Below are 17,367 nucleotides of genomic sequence, written 5' to 3'. Positions count from 1 at the left end.
AGGCCACGGGGGGCACTTGTTGGCATTCAATATGTACACTCTTACACACACTCACAGTCGCACATGCACACATTAATCTGAAGATGTGTTTGCTCAGGTATGTATACTACACTTTTAAATGTGCATGCAGGAGCACCTAGTTGTGCTTCAGTGAGTTTGTTTATGGAGGCCTGTCAACACTGGATGATTCATCACAGCACTGAGCTCCTGCTCTTAAATCGTTTCCCTCCATGTGCAGTTGTCTACACAGATTCATACTTTTCCCTCTCAAAAATCATTGATATACGATATAAAGTAGTGGCTGCAGGTCAGTGTGTGACACAACACTTCAACTCAGTTGAGTCCCTTTTAGGACTTTGATTACACAAATGCTAACACTCAAACACATTTGAGAGTCTTAAGATTTCTCATGACCATTTGACGTCTTTAATGCTTAGTATGTATTTTAGGAAATGTTAACCAAAGGGACCTTTTATAGCAAAATCGAATCCTGCATTTAAATATCAGTTTGAGTTAGGAAACAGATCAGGAATATATTGATATTTCATATCTTTGTTCACAATACAATAACTGGTTCAAACCATCAAAAAAGTATATAGCTGGACTGTCTATGGTCAATGTATGAAACTGAGGGTGTAGTTGTTCTTACTTTTATTTATTGGTATGTTGAGATCAGATATTGACAGCATACGTTTCATTATTTTAATCCTTAAGAACTCTTAAAACCCTAACCCTCACACAGCTCACATTTACTCAGTCAGCAGTAACATTTGCAGCACAACAGGAACTTCGTGTTGCTTTATCCCATTAAATTCTCTAGTCAGACATACCACCAAGTATGTTCCCCAAGCTCTGTTGCCATGTTTCTGTGTGTTTAATACCCAGGAGGGACAACTGATAGCTATTACACAAAGGCAGGGGTTAAATAAAAAACCCTTATTAAACCTAAAGCAATATCTGAATCCTTTGTTCTTGTTTGGGATATTAAAAGGAATAAATTAAGTTTTTGTTGTACATTCACAACTATAGCGACCTACACCCATCCCTGTGCATGACTTTCTCCTGCGTACAGGTATACTCACGACACTGAGGGTGCTCTGCCGTTGTCCTGCTCCTACTGTAGAAGATTGAGACCACTCACTGTTCCCTGGCAAGTAAAAATGCAACACATAGCAACACATAGCATAAGACCAGTGTGTTTTTATGCATTAAAATAAACAAGAATTTACATTCTACACGGTAAGCTTAAGAGCTTTTGTCACAGGGATTTAGTTTCCTTCAAACTAACCCTGTTTATATTTTCTTTGTGCTACGATAAGTTCTAACATGATATTTAGGCAATCAGTGTTTTGGATTGACTTTGTTCATACGAGTCTACAAGAAACTGTTCCTTTGAGCTGTATTTGTTGGTGTGTGTTAGTGTGTGTGCATGTGCAGATTCGAGCCTGGGTCAGATGGCTCTTCAATTTTGCACCGTCCGCGCTGCAGTTATTGTAATTACTTTCTTTTTACTCACAAGTAAATTCCCATTACATCACGTCAATCCATGCAGTTAAAGCCTTGCATTCTCATTACAGGACACACTATTGCATCATGAATACAAATCACTTGTCTCTTGTGACATTATTACTCACGGTAGGGTTGTTTTTGCAATTGAGAAATGGGCTCTCAAGAGATCCAGCATCTTAATGGTTCCCCATGGATGTGGGGGAACAAATGGTTCTCTTTGTATATAGGGAGATGCCTTTCCCCCCCTAAATGTTCATCCAAGTCAAAAGTACAGTGTTGTCCAGTTGACTAGGCTATTCAACCTGCCTTATCTGTGGAGCCGTGATGATGTGATGTTGGGGCTATTTGGGTTATTTGTATGAGTTCAGCCCTTATCTCAGCAGCACCGTGTTGGTGGCGGCCTGTTGTTGCTATATGTAGTTGTTGTCCTCTACATTTTTATTGCCTATACAAATGGCATGCAGTAAACGATGGTGCAGTTGTTCTGATTGCAAGTTTGTTTTTTTTTTTCCCCCAGTCTTTTGCAGAGAAATAATCACAACAAAATCTGCCAAATAGACTGAAAATTGCATTCTGCTTTATCATTTTCAGCATAGGTTTCTCAGCCTTTGGCAACTCCAGCCGTCATTATTTCTGATCATATAACTTCATTGTGCAGCAGATAAAAATGGCTGATCACTGTGATGAGGCACCCTGTCACTCTGACTTACACAAGTCATACACTCCTGCTCTGACTGCTGCTGTACCACATTAACTCTGGAGCAAATGCCTCTGGCAGACAAAGCTAGAAAGACTAATTTAATCTACATGCACAGTTCCACACATAAATGTACACGGTTGTATTAATTCATACCAACAATATATGCACATTTGTTATGTATTGTTCCTTTGAGCGTGTAATTATGCAGTTTTAGAGGCTGTTGTCTCAGTGATATCACACCAGCAAAAAGGACTTTGGTAAAATGTATTTCAGATGATATCTTACTGGCTACTTGATGAGAGGGTGTGGCAATGAGGACCAGACTCTTTGGAGATGTGTTAGTGAAGAAATGCATGTTCATCAGTGTACATTACCATGCCTGTATGAAAGGTGGCTGTCTGAACAGCATCCAGGCCATTCAGAAGACCGATTGTCTGCTGAATTAAATGTGGCTTTTTGTCTCCAACACCAAGTGTAGGAATCGTGTAAGTGCAGCGTTAAGCGTGTTGTTTTTCCTCAATACAAGGTGCCTGCAATAATCTGTAGTGCGCAAATGATCAGGATTAAAGCAACATGAATGAATCCCGACACACAACTCATCAAATTGTGTTTATTTATTTTTTTTGCACCGTAAGCTCCACACCAAGTGCCAAAAACTGCAATATCTATGTTAAAATATCCAAATTTACAGCAGACACGTCCTGCCACAAACTGTAACTGCTCAGGTTGTCTCTGCACACGCTGCCCCTGTTTGCAGATTTTTGGGTTACCACTGATAAAGTCGCAGTGGCCTTTCTGGGCCTCATCACTATGCTTAAGAAACCTTTTAGTAATCAGAATCAGAATCTGAAATAATTTATTAATCCCAGGAGGGAAATTCTGCTGTTTAGTAGTTTATGTTTTAGGAGTTGTAAAGTCTGAATGCGGAGGGAATGAATGATTTTCTATATCTTTCCGTTCTGTATCATAGATTGACTGTCCACTGCTGTGTTTCTCCCATCAACTGGGGTGTTATGAAGTAGATGGTCTGAGTATTTCTAAAATGGTGTCTTCCTTCCTCTCTGGCATTGCTCCTCCATAGCCCCCAGTTGGTCTAATTTTGTTCGAATCACAGAGCCAGCTCTTTCTACCAGACTGTCCGGCCGCCTTGCATTCTTTTGGTTGTATGCTGCCTATCCAGCAGACTGGAGCATAGAACATGTTATGGAGGCTACATCCATCTTCAGTCAGCTAATGATTGTGCCTTTTCTTGCCTGATCCCCTGCTTACTCCACTCTACTGCAACAACGGCCATGTTAAACATTAGTTGTTAGTCTACTAATCACTTCTCTGTTATTTTTGAAAAATTCTTGGAATATTGTGCCAACTTGATCTTTGTTAAAATCTTTGAAAATAGATAAATAAATACAACATATTCTGCAATTGCCAATGTCCACTAAAACCAAACCCAAAACAAACCAGATTTGTGAGTCTGCAAACAGCCTCAGCATTTTGGGTTAAAACAATTGATTGAAAGTTCAACTGATCTGAGTTGAGAGTGACATTTTAGGTGAATAAATTAATTACAAGGTACTACATATTTTATGATGTGTCTTCTCTGTGTTTTATCTTTTTTGTTCCCATCACGTTTCCTTAAGGTGTTATTTTAGGTTGCCTGTCTTGTGCCTCTGAACATTTTTCAGGTGCCTTAAATGTGCAAGGTAGGCCATCACTCCAGTTGGCTTGTTTTTGATCAATCAGATATCTGATTGAAACACAAAGTAATTTAATTATGACAGCCTGTTGAAGCTTAGTAAGTGAAAGCAAAGATCAGACACACACATATACACACAGGTTTTACAGAGGTAAGTGCTTGACAGACTCATTTTGTGACATGTAATTTCACATAATGTGAAACTAATGAGCATATTGGGCTTCGCTTCATCAGTGATTCTCATGATAATTACTCATGTTAATTTGCTTTTTCTTAATGTGGATCAGCAGAGATGAGCCAGAGGCTGCATGTAGGCACAGGCTACGTTTGTGCTGCTTCATTTTATACCTTTGTGTTCTTTAATTTAATATGTTTGGTCTTGTGCATCAAATCATATAAGCTTCTCATGACATGACACACATGGGTGTCGTTCCTTCAAGAACATAAGGCTGTGACAATCTGCTTCAATCTGATCCAGTCTTGTGCAGCATGCTGTGCCTCGCCCCAAGAATGGTTTGCTGTTTTCAGCTCCAAGGCCACAGTTCTCTGACAGGTGGTTTTTGGCCGGCCTTGCTTTCTCTTCCAAGGTGGAGCCCATCTCAGGGCTACTCTGGAATACGGTTCTGGTCCATCCTCAGGAAATGTCCAAGCTATTGGAGTCCAGAACCACATTGTGAGAGTTGCTGTTTGTGTATAGGTCCTGGTTTGAAATCCTGTCAGGCCAGAATATGTGGCATCTGTTGTGGATGCATGTCACTCTCAACAACCCTCCAGCATTCTGAGCCGTACAGCAGAACTGATTTAACATTGCTGTTACACAGTTGGATCTTGGTTCTCAAGCTGTTTTGTTTTGACCAGATGGTATGGAGAATGGTGAATGCATTGTGGGCTTTAACAAGCTGTATGCTGATGTCTTTACTGCATGCATTGTCCTTGCTGAGTCTACCGCCCAGATATGTGAATTCTTCAACATAGTTGAGAGCCTTGCAATCCGCAGTGACTGGTGCAAGGGGTGTTGAGTTAATGCACATCACTTGGCTTTTGGAGGTGTTAATAGTCAAACCCATCTGTCTGGTGTATCTGTCAGTGCTGTCAGTCTTCTCTTGCTTTTTAGTGTGGTTTGTGGAGAGAATGACCAGGTCATCAGCGTAGTTGAGATCTTCTATCTGGGTGAAGAGAGTCCATTGGCTCGGTTCATCTGAGGTTGTTTTCCTCAAGGTCCAGTCAATGGCAATTAAGAAGAGGATGGGAGAGATGATGCATCCCTGGCATACTTCAGATTCCACAGGGAACCAATCAGTGAGGTTGCCGTTTGTGATTACACTACACTCAAACTGGTGGTAAAACATCTTTATCAGTGCAATTATCTTTGGAGGAACACCATAGGATTGCACAAGCTTCCATAAAGCATTGCGCTGCAAACTGTCCAAAGCTTTCTGGAAGTTGATGCAATTGATGTAGAGTGGGTTGTTCCACTCCAGGCATTGCTCAATGATGTTCCTTAGTGTGAATATCTGTGAATATCTATCCTCTTCCTCTCCTGAAGCCCGTCACTTCCTGTCTCAGTTTGATGTTGATCGCGTCATTGATTCTTCTGACTAGAAGGATTCCACAGAAGGCCTTGGATGGAATGGGCAGCAATGTGATGCTTCTCCAGTTGTTAGTCTTGCAGATCGCCTTTCTGTGGAATTTTTTGCAGTCAGACCTGTTTGCCCAATCCACTGGAATGATATTTGTGTCCCAATTGTTCCTGAACAGGTCTGTGAAAACCTTGACAAATGTGTGAGCATCTCTGCATGGATAGTGTCAAAGCCTCTCAACAAAGGCCCATTTGTCATTCCTTGCACTCCTTTTGACTTCCTTGTCCTTGATCTTATTAGTTTATTGGGCCTGTATCTGGAGCCTCATTGACTTGGTGTTCAGCATCTTTGCTTAAAGTTGTTTCATTCGCTCCATTTTCTGCCAAGTGTCCAGTGTCAGCCAGTCTTTGGTCTTCTTTTTTCTATAGCCCAGGATCTCAGTGGCTGCTCCAACATACAGTACAGGCCAAAAGTTTGGACACACTTTCTCATTCAAATGAATAGGAAAGTGTGTCCAAACTTTTGGCCTGTACTGTAGGTGTTTCAGACATTTCCCATTTGATGTTAATATCTGGGGCCTTATCAGTTGAGTCAGCCTGGGCACCAAGAACACAAAAGCGATTTTTCCTTTCCAACACAAACTCTTTGTTGATGTTCTGGGACTTATGTTTGCAGATGCCGAGTTGTCTCTGTCATTGACCCTCTTATTTTATTTTCTTGAGCTTAAATATAATATATATATATATATATATATATATAATACATATATGAAAAACTGCTCATTGACAAGACACATGGAAACAGCAGCCCACAATGGAGGTCATAATCATCCATAACTAAAACCTTTACCTCACGGTTTCACGTTGATGTGCCTAACCTATATGTCTTTGTTTAAATGAGGACAGGCTGTAAGCAATTTAAGCTAAATATCACACAATGCATATAATGCAACACTGGCAGGATTATCTATGATCTGCAGGGTTGATTGGGATGCAAAACCATCAACTGCCTACTTTGGATTAAAGCTGTATCTGTGCCTGTATCTGTGCGCTAAGTCAGTGCATGAATGCACATGATTGTCTCATCATGACACTTCAATCAGACATCCATTAACATCTTGGTCCTTCATCCATTATTGTTGCTTTCACATCATACAGTTCTTCATATCTCATTGCATCACGTTACCTCCACTGCAATCACCAGTGGGCGATCTGAGCTCCACAAACAAATCCTATAAATTCTCTTATTAATATTCATACAATTTAGACTTATGATCAGAGTTCCTATAAATATAAGTCTGCATTCTTTCTCCCTCTCTGATTTTCACACACACACACACACACACACACACATATATGTTACTCATCCATATGCACTCATCCAAAACACACACACACACACACACACACTTTTAGGCCTATTATCTGTCCTCTTTGACTCTCTCCTTGTTTTTGTTTTCTCATGTTTCTATCTGATCAGCACCACGGGTCTGCAAAGAGGAGATAAAGTAACACCTGCATCGTCTTCCTTTGCTTCCTCCTCTTCTTCTGCTTCCTCTTCATCCAACCCCCTACCCCCCGCCACAGCACCCATCCTTCAAAGATTGTGGGTACCAAAATGCAAAGAAAGAGAGATGCACCACAGTAGAGAGTTGAAGATGAAAAAATGCGATAGGAGCGTACTGCTTTATGCTGCAGAATGCAAGACGTATTGGTGATTTAGTGGCCACGCAACACTCACTCCTGCTGCTGCTGTTGTTTGGACTTAGGCCAAATATGGCTTCGATTGGCCAAAGAGACTGAATGTGCCTCTGACCTCCACATGCCAGAAATAGTGATGGAGGGGTGTGAACAGCAGATTGAGGAAAGAGATGAAAGTAAAGGCTAAGAATGGAAGAGGGGGGTGTAATCTCACCTGAAAGTGACATGTAATGGGTAAAAACCTGCAGACAGGGAGGTCCTTATTGAAGCATGACAGGTATTGTTTGCATTTCCTCCGTTTGAAAGGTTGCGGCCCATGGGATTGGGTATGTAATTTATACAGTCATGCTGCAGGGTGATGCTTGGTGAGATGAGACAAGAATGACATAGAGCCACCAAGATCCATCTAAGCCAGCAGGGGGCTCAGCTCAGGGATAAAATGATGGTCATTTTGTCCTTATAGGAGCAGCAGCGCTGGATGATGTGTAATGATCCTGCTATCAAAGCGGCTGCCCCTACAGCAGTTAATTGTGACTCCTATGCAAAAGCCCAAGAGACCCCCACCCCCACCCTCCCTTGTAATTGGTCCCACGCTGCAGCTCCCTGCAGCCTCTCCGCCCGGTGGACGCGCCCCCGTGCGGCGGGCTGAAGGAGCGCGGACGCCGCTGGGGGTTTAAAAGCCCCGGCTGAGCAGGAGCTGCCCGCAGAACCACGAAACACCGGGAAAAGTTTTACCTCCAACTATCAGAGCCGGGCTGAAGGTGGAAGACCCAGCAGAGATGGCCACTCAAGCACAGCAGCAGCCCAAACTGCACCTGGCTGAGCTCACCGCGGAGCAGTTCATCGACATCTGGAACCACTTTGACGCAGACGGTCAGTGTCCAGCTGAAAACTGACAGATCAACCGATTCACAAATTAGTCTTCATGAGAAGATGAATGGAATTGTAAAGAATGAGCTGGGTTTATTTTTTCTTAGCTGCACGACTGCATCAATTTTATTTCTAGTTAGAATTTAATTTGTCTTTTTTATATAAATAGCGCGAAAACCTCGGTGAAATTATTGCAGTTTATTCCTAACTGAATTGTTCAATACAGTTATTGGGAAACATTTTAGTTTTTACGTAATTTAAAAAAGTCTCAAGTGCGCCAAAGAAACAAACAAAAAATAGTTTAATAATATTATATCAGATTAAATAACAGAGGTAGTAACTTGGTATATTATCTGTGATTAAAGATGCGAAGATATGCCCTCTTTTTCAGACCATGATGAGAAAAATGAAAAAGAGCGCTCGGGGAGGGAGGATGAAAGAGGAGACAGGAGGGGTGAAAAGGTAATAAGGGCAGTTTCATGGGAGGAGCTTCAGAGCTCATTGGACTGCGTGTGTGTTTGTGTATTAGCAGTACTTCAGTGTAATTTATTCCAAATTTTACTCCCATTAATGGCTAACCCTTCTGAAAATACCTGCATTCCTCTTTTCCGGAATTTCAAAATGTAATTATTTGCTGTTATTTAATTAGTATAGCATCATAAATATATTAGGAGCTTTAACTGGTGATCAAACGAGATAATTACTAAAACTGTTATTTATATTATTTTAAAAAATGTCTACATTTTACTTTATAGACCCAACAATCAGATTATTTTAATCAGATTAATAAAGGTAATAAGTTTTAGTTGCAGCTATATTAACATATATGAACTGTGCTTAGTAATGAATTGTTAACTTGTTCTCTTCTGAACCTTAATCTACAAAATTGTAGCTTTTTATCAGGTTATTTTCTCTGGATCCAGTGAAGTAGGTCTGAAGTGAAAGCACCTTAGTAGTCAGTAGTTTGTAGTTTCAGTGCATCCCTTTGTGGCCTTTGTGGAAAGCAGCGCTGCGGAGTGGGCATGGCAACCAAACTGCCATCGTCCTACTCCCTCTCACTATAAGCTCCAATTTTAGTGCTTCCATGATCCAAGTTCACATGAAGGATTATTTTCTTCGGCCATTCATTAAAAAACCTCTGACCTCTATTGTCAAACTCCACAGAGTGGAGTGTCCCAGGCAGCTGAACAACAGAACCAGCAGTGTCTGTTTTCATTATGACTAAGCTGAGCTCATCAAACTGAAGGGTGTAATTGCAGCAGGTATCACCTCATGGGAACTGTGATCAAGTACTTAGCCACCTTTTTAAAGGCACCTGTTTTTGGCTTTTCTCAGTTGTTGGGTGTCAAACTTGCTTTGTGAGCGACTGGCACTTGAACTGTGCTTGAAAATGTTTTGGGAGACAGAGTGCTGCATCTGCTCAGTGTGCAGTGGTGTGCTTCATGTGGCAGCTGATATTTGTGCTGCAGCTAAACTCGGAACATGATACCCAATGAAGTGAGAACGCAGCTCTGTATGTAGGTGTTAGTCCAAACCACAGGATTTTAACAAGTTCAGACTTCATCTGAGATTATTAGTTCTTTCCCCACCTCAGAAACTGTTTCAGTTTTATTATAATGGTTTTCTCCAGAGAAACTGGACGTATAGAAAAGTCACACATAGAAAGGTTCCTCTTTATGTGAATAAGTAAGAATCTATAGCCTCATCTAAAAGCTCTAAAATGCTCTAAAATTCATGTATTCTCTTCTTCTTGCATGAATTCTATTACACTTGGTTGGACATTTTTCTAACTAAGGCCCACTCCGCAGCTGTAAAGAGCCAGTCTGTATGTTATGATGAATGAGTCAAGGGTCATAAAACAAACAAAGAATAATATATAGAGATTTCTGTGAAAAAAAATTGTAACAGAAATTGTCATTGCCCCTAATGAAAGGAAAGAAATTGTATGCTCTCCAGAGGATGAACCCTACTGACTTTTACTCTGATGCTATTGTGTAGTTGACATTTTTGCCTCCAAGTGAAATGTCTTTAGGACTATTGACTGTGGATGCTGCTTATAACTAAAACATAATTAGTTATAATTTACCGTTTAAGTTCAATGAAAGTAAAGATGACAGTTTGGTTATAATGAGTCTCTAGTTTCAGTGTCAGCCTTGTTGCATTTCAACACCCAGCATGGTGTGCTGAAATCAGCAGCTCAACCAAAGCGCAGATGGAGCACCTTTCAAATACAACGTGGAAATAAAGCTGGACATGGAGATGGAAGAAAGGGGGGAGGTGAGGGAGGCAATGATCAGAAAGTAAAGGAGATGAAAGGATAAGAGATTAAGAGATAGAGGAGGGGTTGGGGTGGGGGTGGGTGGCTGAATCTCGGCATTTTATTCTGGACATCAGAGTGTTTTTTATACTGAAGTGAAATAATTTTCTTAACATCACCTAGCTTTGTAAAAGCTGCGACCTTCAATCCTCCCTCTGACCACCGACAGATGGGACTCATTCCCATGATTAAAAGGGCTGAATGCCCTATATGTTATTCTGTGAGTCGCAGGCAAACCAAAGGAGCAAATTGTTGTATTAAATGATTCCATGATCATTTGACTGAAATAGGGAGAACAAATCTGGACACAGGGTGGGATGCTCCAGTAAGCCTTATTCTCACTGCCCAGTTTCACCCTCTCAACACAAGAACATACTCATTATCCTACTCACAGTCTAACTGCACTCTGGACTCTTGTAGTCTGTTTTTTTTTTGTTTTCCTCTTCTGCCGCAGCTCATCACTCAATCTGGAGAATCTGTGCTACATCAAAATGCCAATTTGGGATGTATGTGAGGGATGTATGAGTACAATGTTCTGTATACACAGGCCTTTTCTGGTGTGCCCTCGCTCTAGTTCATCTAGTTCATCATCAGTGAGTTTTTAATTAAAAGTTTTCAGAGACTTAACTTGTTAATCTTCTTCACTCAGGACATGATTATTGACAACTATGAACTGTGTTTTGCCTTGTTCAGTGACTTCCAAGATAAACTAACTAAATACTCTTAAGATGAATGCAAGCTGATGGAAGTTCAGTTGTGTAAGCATATGTGCAATCTGGATACAGTCCAAATGAGTAGCTCTGAAAACTGCTCACTTGAATTCAATCACAGAGACTTGAGACTGGATGAGCAAATGAGGTTGGGCCACAAAATTTCCAGACCCGCCACTTCCAGTGACCTCTAATCTTTCCCTAAAATCTCACTGCTTTTATTCAAACTTTTGAAGAGACAACAAAGCTTCAGGCGATGTAAAATCTTCATGAAGTAAGTTGTGCCAAATTAATTTCCTCTGGTGCTCCACAGGAAATGGTTATATCGAAGGGAAGGAGCTGGAGAACTTCTTCAAAGAGCTGGAGACCACAAGGCGAGGAACAAGCGTGGTGAGTGCAGCGCGCCACTGAAAAGTTGTGCTCACATTCAAGTGACTTTTGTAGGTGATGTATGAATATAATGCCATCGACATACTTTCTCTACAGATTGTTCAGTCCATCATAATTATCTAAAAACAATTTTTTATAGAGTTGCTGACTGGAGCTCTCTTTTTCTCATGCTCATCCAAATTTTCTGTTAAGGACAGAAACAAATTACATTACACAAGAGGTTCAGCCCAACATTTTGTGATGAGCCATAACTGATAATAAAGATTTCCTCATGATATTGGTAGGGCACAGTATAATGAAAAAGTGATTGGCTTTTTCAAATTCCAAGTCTCAAAAGATATGAAGGGCTGGCCTAGTTTTCATGTTGCAATAGGTGTTTATCTCAAATATATATTAATAAATCAAAGGATTTATTACCCTAAGTGTCTTTCATTTGTGATTTGATGTGCTTGCAGGATCCTTCACATGCTGCGTTCAAAGAAAAAATGAAGGAGTTCATGGCCAAATTTGACAAGAATACTGATGGAAGAATCGAAATGACTGAAGTGAGAAAATATTAAAAAGATCTTTCCTACAGTATTATCGAATCATCTAAAAATTTCTTGCAGTAATAATGTCTGCATTTGAAAAGTTTCAGTTTTTAGACATTTGATGCCACAGACCTAAAACGCAAATATATGTCTCTAATGATAATAATGACAACTCCCTCCTCTTAATCTTCCACTGTATAGCTGGCTCAGATTCTGCCCACAGAGGAAAATTTCCTGCTCTGTTTCAGAGAGTTTGTGGGATCCAGCGCTGAATTCATGGCAGTAAGTATATTTTTGTATGTATTCATTTTTTCACCATATTTATCCCTAATGAGGTGTAATGGATTATGATTATATGAATATATATTGAGTCTGCTCTGTCAAGCTGTCACACACATCAAATGTAATTCAATCATGGTAAAGAGGTTCAGGTTTAAATTGGCCTAGTTATTTCTCTGTTTCTAATGGAGTCCCACACAGTCCATGTTATCACAGCCCATCCAGAGCGACACATGCTCACTGTCTGTGGACCAGCACTTGTTCAGGTTTGAAGCCTTAAAATGTTGGGTCTAAAATTTGTGATACAGTATTAAATCACATTATGTTTGAGATTTTAAGACATTGCTGATATAAATTCTCTTCAATTAAATGAAAATTTGTTATAGTGAATTGGCAACTGACCATCCATGAAGCTGAACTGCCTTTAGACCTGAGTCCTCAGCAAGAACGGCATCTATATGGTACACACAGTGAAGGAGTTTCCTGAAATGAAATGGAATTTTTAAATTTTTAATACCTTGCCCACATAAAAACAGTGCCATTTTTCAGCCACACTTATGGATCACTTGCAAAACCCTAAAGGAAGAACCTGTCTTCTTTAGTGTGGACATACAGTATGTCGAGATAATTAGAGAGAAGACAGAAGCATTGAACATCTGGGCCTTTGTGACTGGAAATAACCGACAGGCAGAGTACATGACAACATGGTTGGACACTGATTGAGGAGGGCTTTCAGTGGTGCGATGTTGAGGCTGCTCAGTGCATTCAGGCTATTCTCAGACAGCCATACATTATGAATGGGCAACGGTTTTCTGCAGGAGAGAAGCAGTGTGTGCTGGATGGGTTTCGATATCCATCTTTGACAAGGGCTTAACAAATTCTATTATTATGGATTGTAGGATGACTCTGGCCATTCCTCTTTATTGTAGGCACTTTTGTGCTGCAAATCAGCAAAGGTATTCAATGTATTTCTTATTTGTATGGTTGTATTAGCTCACATGTCACTGTTCCCCTGCAGGCCTGGCGGAGGTATGATACTGACCGGAGTGGATACATTGAATCAAATGAGCTGAAGGTACACCGCAATATGTCAAACTCTTAAATCCAGATAATGAATATAGACTAACTAAAAATACAACAATGCATTCTCTCTGCAAAAGTATGCACATTTTACTGCTCTTCAGTGTGATGAAGTTGACATTGGTGTCCTATCCAATTTTTAAAAAGCCCAGTAGTTTATTTGAATGTGCTGATTTAAAAATAGATATTATTCATGTGCAGGTGTGTAATTTAAAATCAAAATAGAGGCTTGTAAATACAGGAAGTGGTTATTATGATAATCTACACTGGACTACCTATGCGACAATTATTGAAAACAGAAACATGTATAAGGTTCTTTGTGTGTGCGAGTGGTGTCTTCAAGAAACATCATCAGTGTTGTGTCCCGGGGTCATATTTTGGGTCACACCCTCGCCAAGGCGACCCAGCCAGGGTTTATCCGGCCCCGCCTCGCATGCCAGCAGCTCCCCACGGATCAGCCCTATTTAACCAAAGCCACCTAGTGGCTTTTTCTGCAGCTTCACTGGCAGACTGAATTGCCCTCTTCTTGGCTGCTCCTGTGACACCCAACCGAGTGAGGATGTTGCAGAAAGAATGTCCTGCAAATCCTTTGAAGCCAACTTCCATGGGCTCGTAGAATGTTTTCCAGCCCCGGCTCCTGCACTCCTCCACTTGTTCATGGTACTTGGAATGCTTGATCTCATTGGCTTCATCAGTGTGCTCTTCCCAAGGCACTGTCAGTTGAAGCACGATTAGGTGTTTTTGGGCCTCTGAGGTGATGATCATGTGTGGACGGAGTGAAGTTGTTGCAATGTGCTGTGGTAACATCAGCCGCTTTCCCAGGTCAGCCTGCAGCTGCCAATCAGAGGCTGTGTGGAGGAGGCCTGTAATGGTTTTGGTTGAGTCTGGGGTTCTTATCCAGCTTTGATGAAAGTGGCTATTTTCTTGGTGTACGATGGTGTTACATAGTATCAACGGCTGACGCTAAACTCTCAGAACCTGCATTAAGCACCTGGTCCCGTCAACACCGATAGTGGTCATCTGCCAGAGCCTTTAGGAAGTCACTGAGGAGATGTTCTAATGAGCCTCTTCCAGAGCAAAGCAGACAGAAGGACAAGAGGCGCTTCTCCTTCTTTCTCCAGATGTGGAGGTTTGTTGGGCTTGGCAAGGCGTTGTAGACTGCCTGCATTAGGAACTGGACACAACAGAAATCTGCCTGCATGATGTTTGACCAGGTGATCCTGCGCTGCAGTGTACTCTCCCATCTGGTCCACGCTCCCTGCTGCCCGAGAACTACTGCCCTGCTCACTCGTTCTTCTTCCACCCCTGCTTGGACCTCTCTTTGCTCTGGGCCTTGCTGACCAGGGTTCTTTGGAAGTAGCCCAGACCTGCTCTGCTGATTGCCACTGTTCCCACAAATGCCTTTTGTCTCAGGTGTAACTCTGCCACCTCCACTTCCTTCCTGATGCCAGCTGCAGACACTGTAACTGTTTCCACTAAATTCAATGAATTTGCACATGTATGCATAAATACCTACTGTTGTATGAGACAGAAACATTATTATCATCTCTAAGAACAAATATGCCACCTGCTCTCACGTTGTGATCTCTGTGCAGAGACACCAGCAGCATTCATTTCTACTGTAGCTCCAGACTGAAATTGTTATCTATCTAATCACTGACTGGTTGTTTTTCCACACTCCTTAGGGTTTCCTGTCAGACCTGCTGAAGAAGGCTAACAGAAACTATGATGAGAAGAAGCTCAATGAGTACACACAGACAATTGTAAGCATCGCAGAATATGTTTATCCTTCACTCTGCTTTATCTCAAAACTCAAAATTGTGATTACAAGACTCTAAAGTCTAAAGTTTTGCTTCTCTTTAGCTGAAGATGTTTGATCTTAATGGAGATGGTAAACTGGGCCTTTCTGAGATGGCAAGGTGAATATTACTCCAGTTACTGTGTTTAAAAGGTTTATTTCACTTTTTTAAAGGATGCTGACATCATTAAACTTTCCTGTGTGTGTTCTACCACAGGCTCTTACCAGTGCAGGAAAATTTCCTTCTGAAGTTTCAGGTAAACACACTTTTATACCTGCAAACAAACATAACGACAGATAATTTACAGAATTATATTGAGAAGAGTAATGGAGGTAAGCAGCTAAATATTGAAGTGCCTTTGATGTAGAAATGTCAGACAACAGTGGAGATTCAGAATATTACAATGCAACATTATTGGATTCACTACAAGAGGATTATTTGTCATCAAAGTACTGAATGAACATATGGGGCATGGGCACAAATGTGTGTCTACTGATGTTAAGTCCTTCAAGAAGTAAATATTACAGTATCCCTTTTCTATAAAAACATGATGTAATCCCATTTGAATTAAATGTTTGGAAATGGCATAATGAATTGTTTTTGAAAATTGGAAGCGAATTATTCTAATTAAAAGAATTGGACTTTAATTTGTATCTTAAGAGAAATGTTTAAATGAGGTTATACATGAATATGTGCACTATTTTAGTTCTTTAAGGTTCTCAATTTATAGAACAGAGACAATGTTCATCTCTAAAGATCTCTCAGATACATTTTGTCATGTAGTATGTTTCTGTACATACACAGTGGCTCAGCAGAGCAGATCAGCAGTCCTGTTCCAACCGAGGATTAGTCTGTCTGATCAGGATTAACTCAACTCTAGTCCCAGTTATTATAATCTCCATGGATTAATATCAATTCTGGATTTGGTCAAGCTTTTACTGCTGTCTAGAAATATCTATCCGTTTCTAATAATTTTCACTGCTCTCTCTTTCACACAGGGGATCAGACTCACGGTTAAAGAATTTGACTCCCTCTTCACCCTCTATGATAAGGTAAAATGATAAATAAAATAAGATAACTAATGTTTGTCTGTGCTATTAAATATACTGTGCTATGTGTTATGCATTGTGTGTTGCTTAAGGCTACCTAAACAGTAATCTACAGTCATGCTAATGGGTCAGTGAAGCTGAGGCAAAATGTTCAAATCAGCATGCTGACATGATTGCAACAGTCTTAAACTCACTCATCAGGGTGCATCCTCTGGGGGTCATCAATGTCTTTTGTAATATTTCTGAGCATGGACAGACAGACCATCACAGCTACATTTCCACACCTGACTGATTATCCCATGACACGCTGCAACTTATTAGTGCATCTTTGCCTTTTAATTGATTAGTTATTTCCAATCAATGTCACTTATCTTTTCACTACTTATCTTATTCTTTCACTAGGATGGTAACGGCTATATTGATGAACAGGAGCTGGATACGTTGCTGAAGGACCTCTGTGACAAGAACAAAATGGTAATGAATAGTTAGCCCTTTGATTGATCAACTCAGTGTGCCTTTCTTCTTTCCAAATATAGAGCTTAGGTGAAATAGGTGCCTACAGTAGATGGCGTCTGCACTGTGTAGCAACTGTACATCACGTTGAGCCCACTGATGGTGACTTTGTGTTGTTTATTCTTGTGCATGTTGGCAGGACGTGGACTCAACTGGACTGGTGGGGTACAAGAAGAGTATCATGGCTCTGTCTGATGGAGGGAAACTGTACCGCACTGAGCTGGAGATTGTCCTCTGCCGTGACTCCACGCTGTGACCTCCCTGCCGTCCTCCTCGTACCTCCTGATGTAACCTGGTGCATGTGTGACCCTGAACCTTACTGCACAACGCTTAGAGTGAAAACAAAGTTGTACTACTGACCCTGCTAATTTAGTTTGAGACCCCCTAGTTATTTCTTTTTTAACTTCACGTGCAGGTATTAGTGAGATAGCAGTCCAATAATTTTAAGAATTTATGTATGTATTTATTTATTTGGTTTCCTGTTTTTAACATACATTTGTATTTTTTACATTGATCTTGTATCTATATGACCTTCTCCCACTGAATTTAAAATGAGTATGTCTGTTCTGTAGCATCTAATTTATTTTATTCATTAATCAAATTATGTTATTTGAGGCTTTGACCATCTAATTATCAAAGGCATAACTG

The 17,367-nt window shown here is 40.7% G+C and overlaps 1 protein-coding gene across 2 annotated transcripts; it reads left to right on the top strand.

The window, feature by feature from the left end:
• The first annotated feature begins 7,910 nt into the window (after positions 1–7,910).
• LOC115041496 (calretinin-like) lies at positions 7,911–17,367 on the top strand. Of its 2 annotated transcripts, none has more exons than XM_029498971.1 (11): positions 7,911–8,055; positions 11,393–11,466; positions 11,925–12,014; positions 12,201–12,281; positions 13,297–13,353; positions 15,044–15,121; positions 15,222–15,277; positions 15,374–15,413; positions 16,156–16,209; positions 16,609–16,680; positions 16,859–17,367. In XM_029498971.1, the coding sequence occupies exons 1-11, from the start codon at positions 7,962–7,964 to the stop codon at positions 16,973–16,975; spliced, it is 813 nt and encodes a 270-aa protein (XP_029354831.1). In that variant the 5' UTR covers positions 7,911–7,961; the 3' UTR covers positions 16,976–17,367. The 2 variants fall into 2 exon arrangements, with proteins under 2 accessions (XP_029354831.1, XP_029354830.1); XM_029498970.1 differs by having other exon boundaries at positions 11,393–11,469.

This window comes from Echeneis naucrates, chromosome 3 (assembly GCF_900963305.1).
Source record: "Echeneis naucrates chromosome 3, fEcheNa1.1, whole genome shotgun sequence".
Classification (NCBI taxonomy): Eukaryota; Metazoa; Chordata; class Actinopteri; order Carangiformes; family Echeneidae; genus Echeneis; species Echeneis naucrates.
This window is presented reverse-complemented; position numbering and strand designations above follow the sequence as displayed.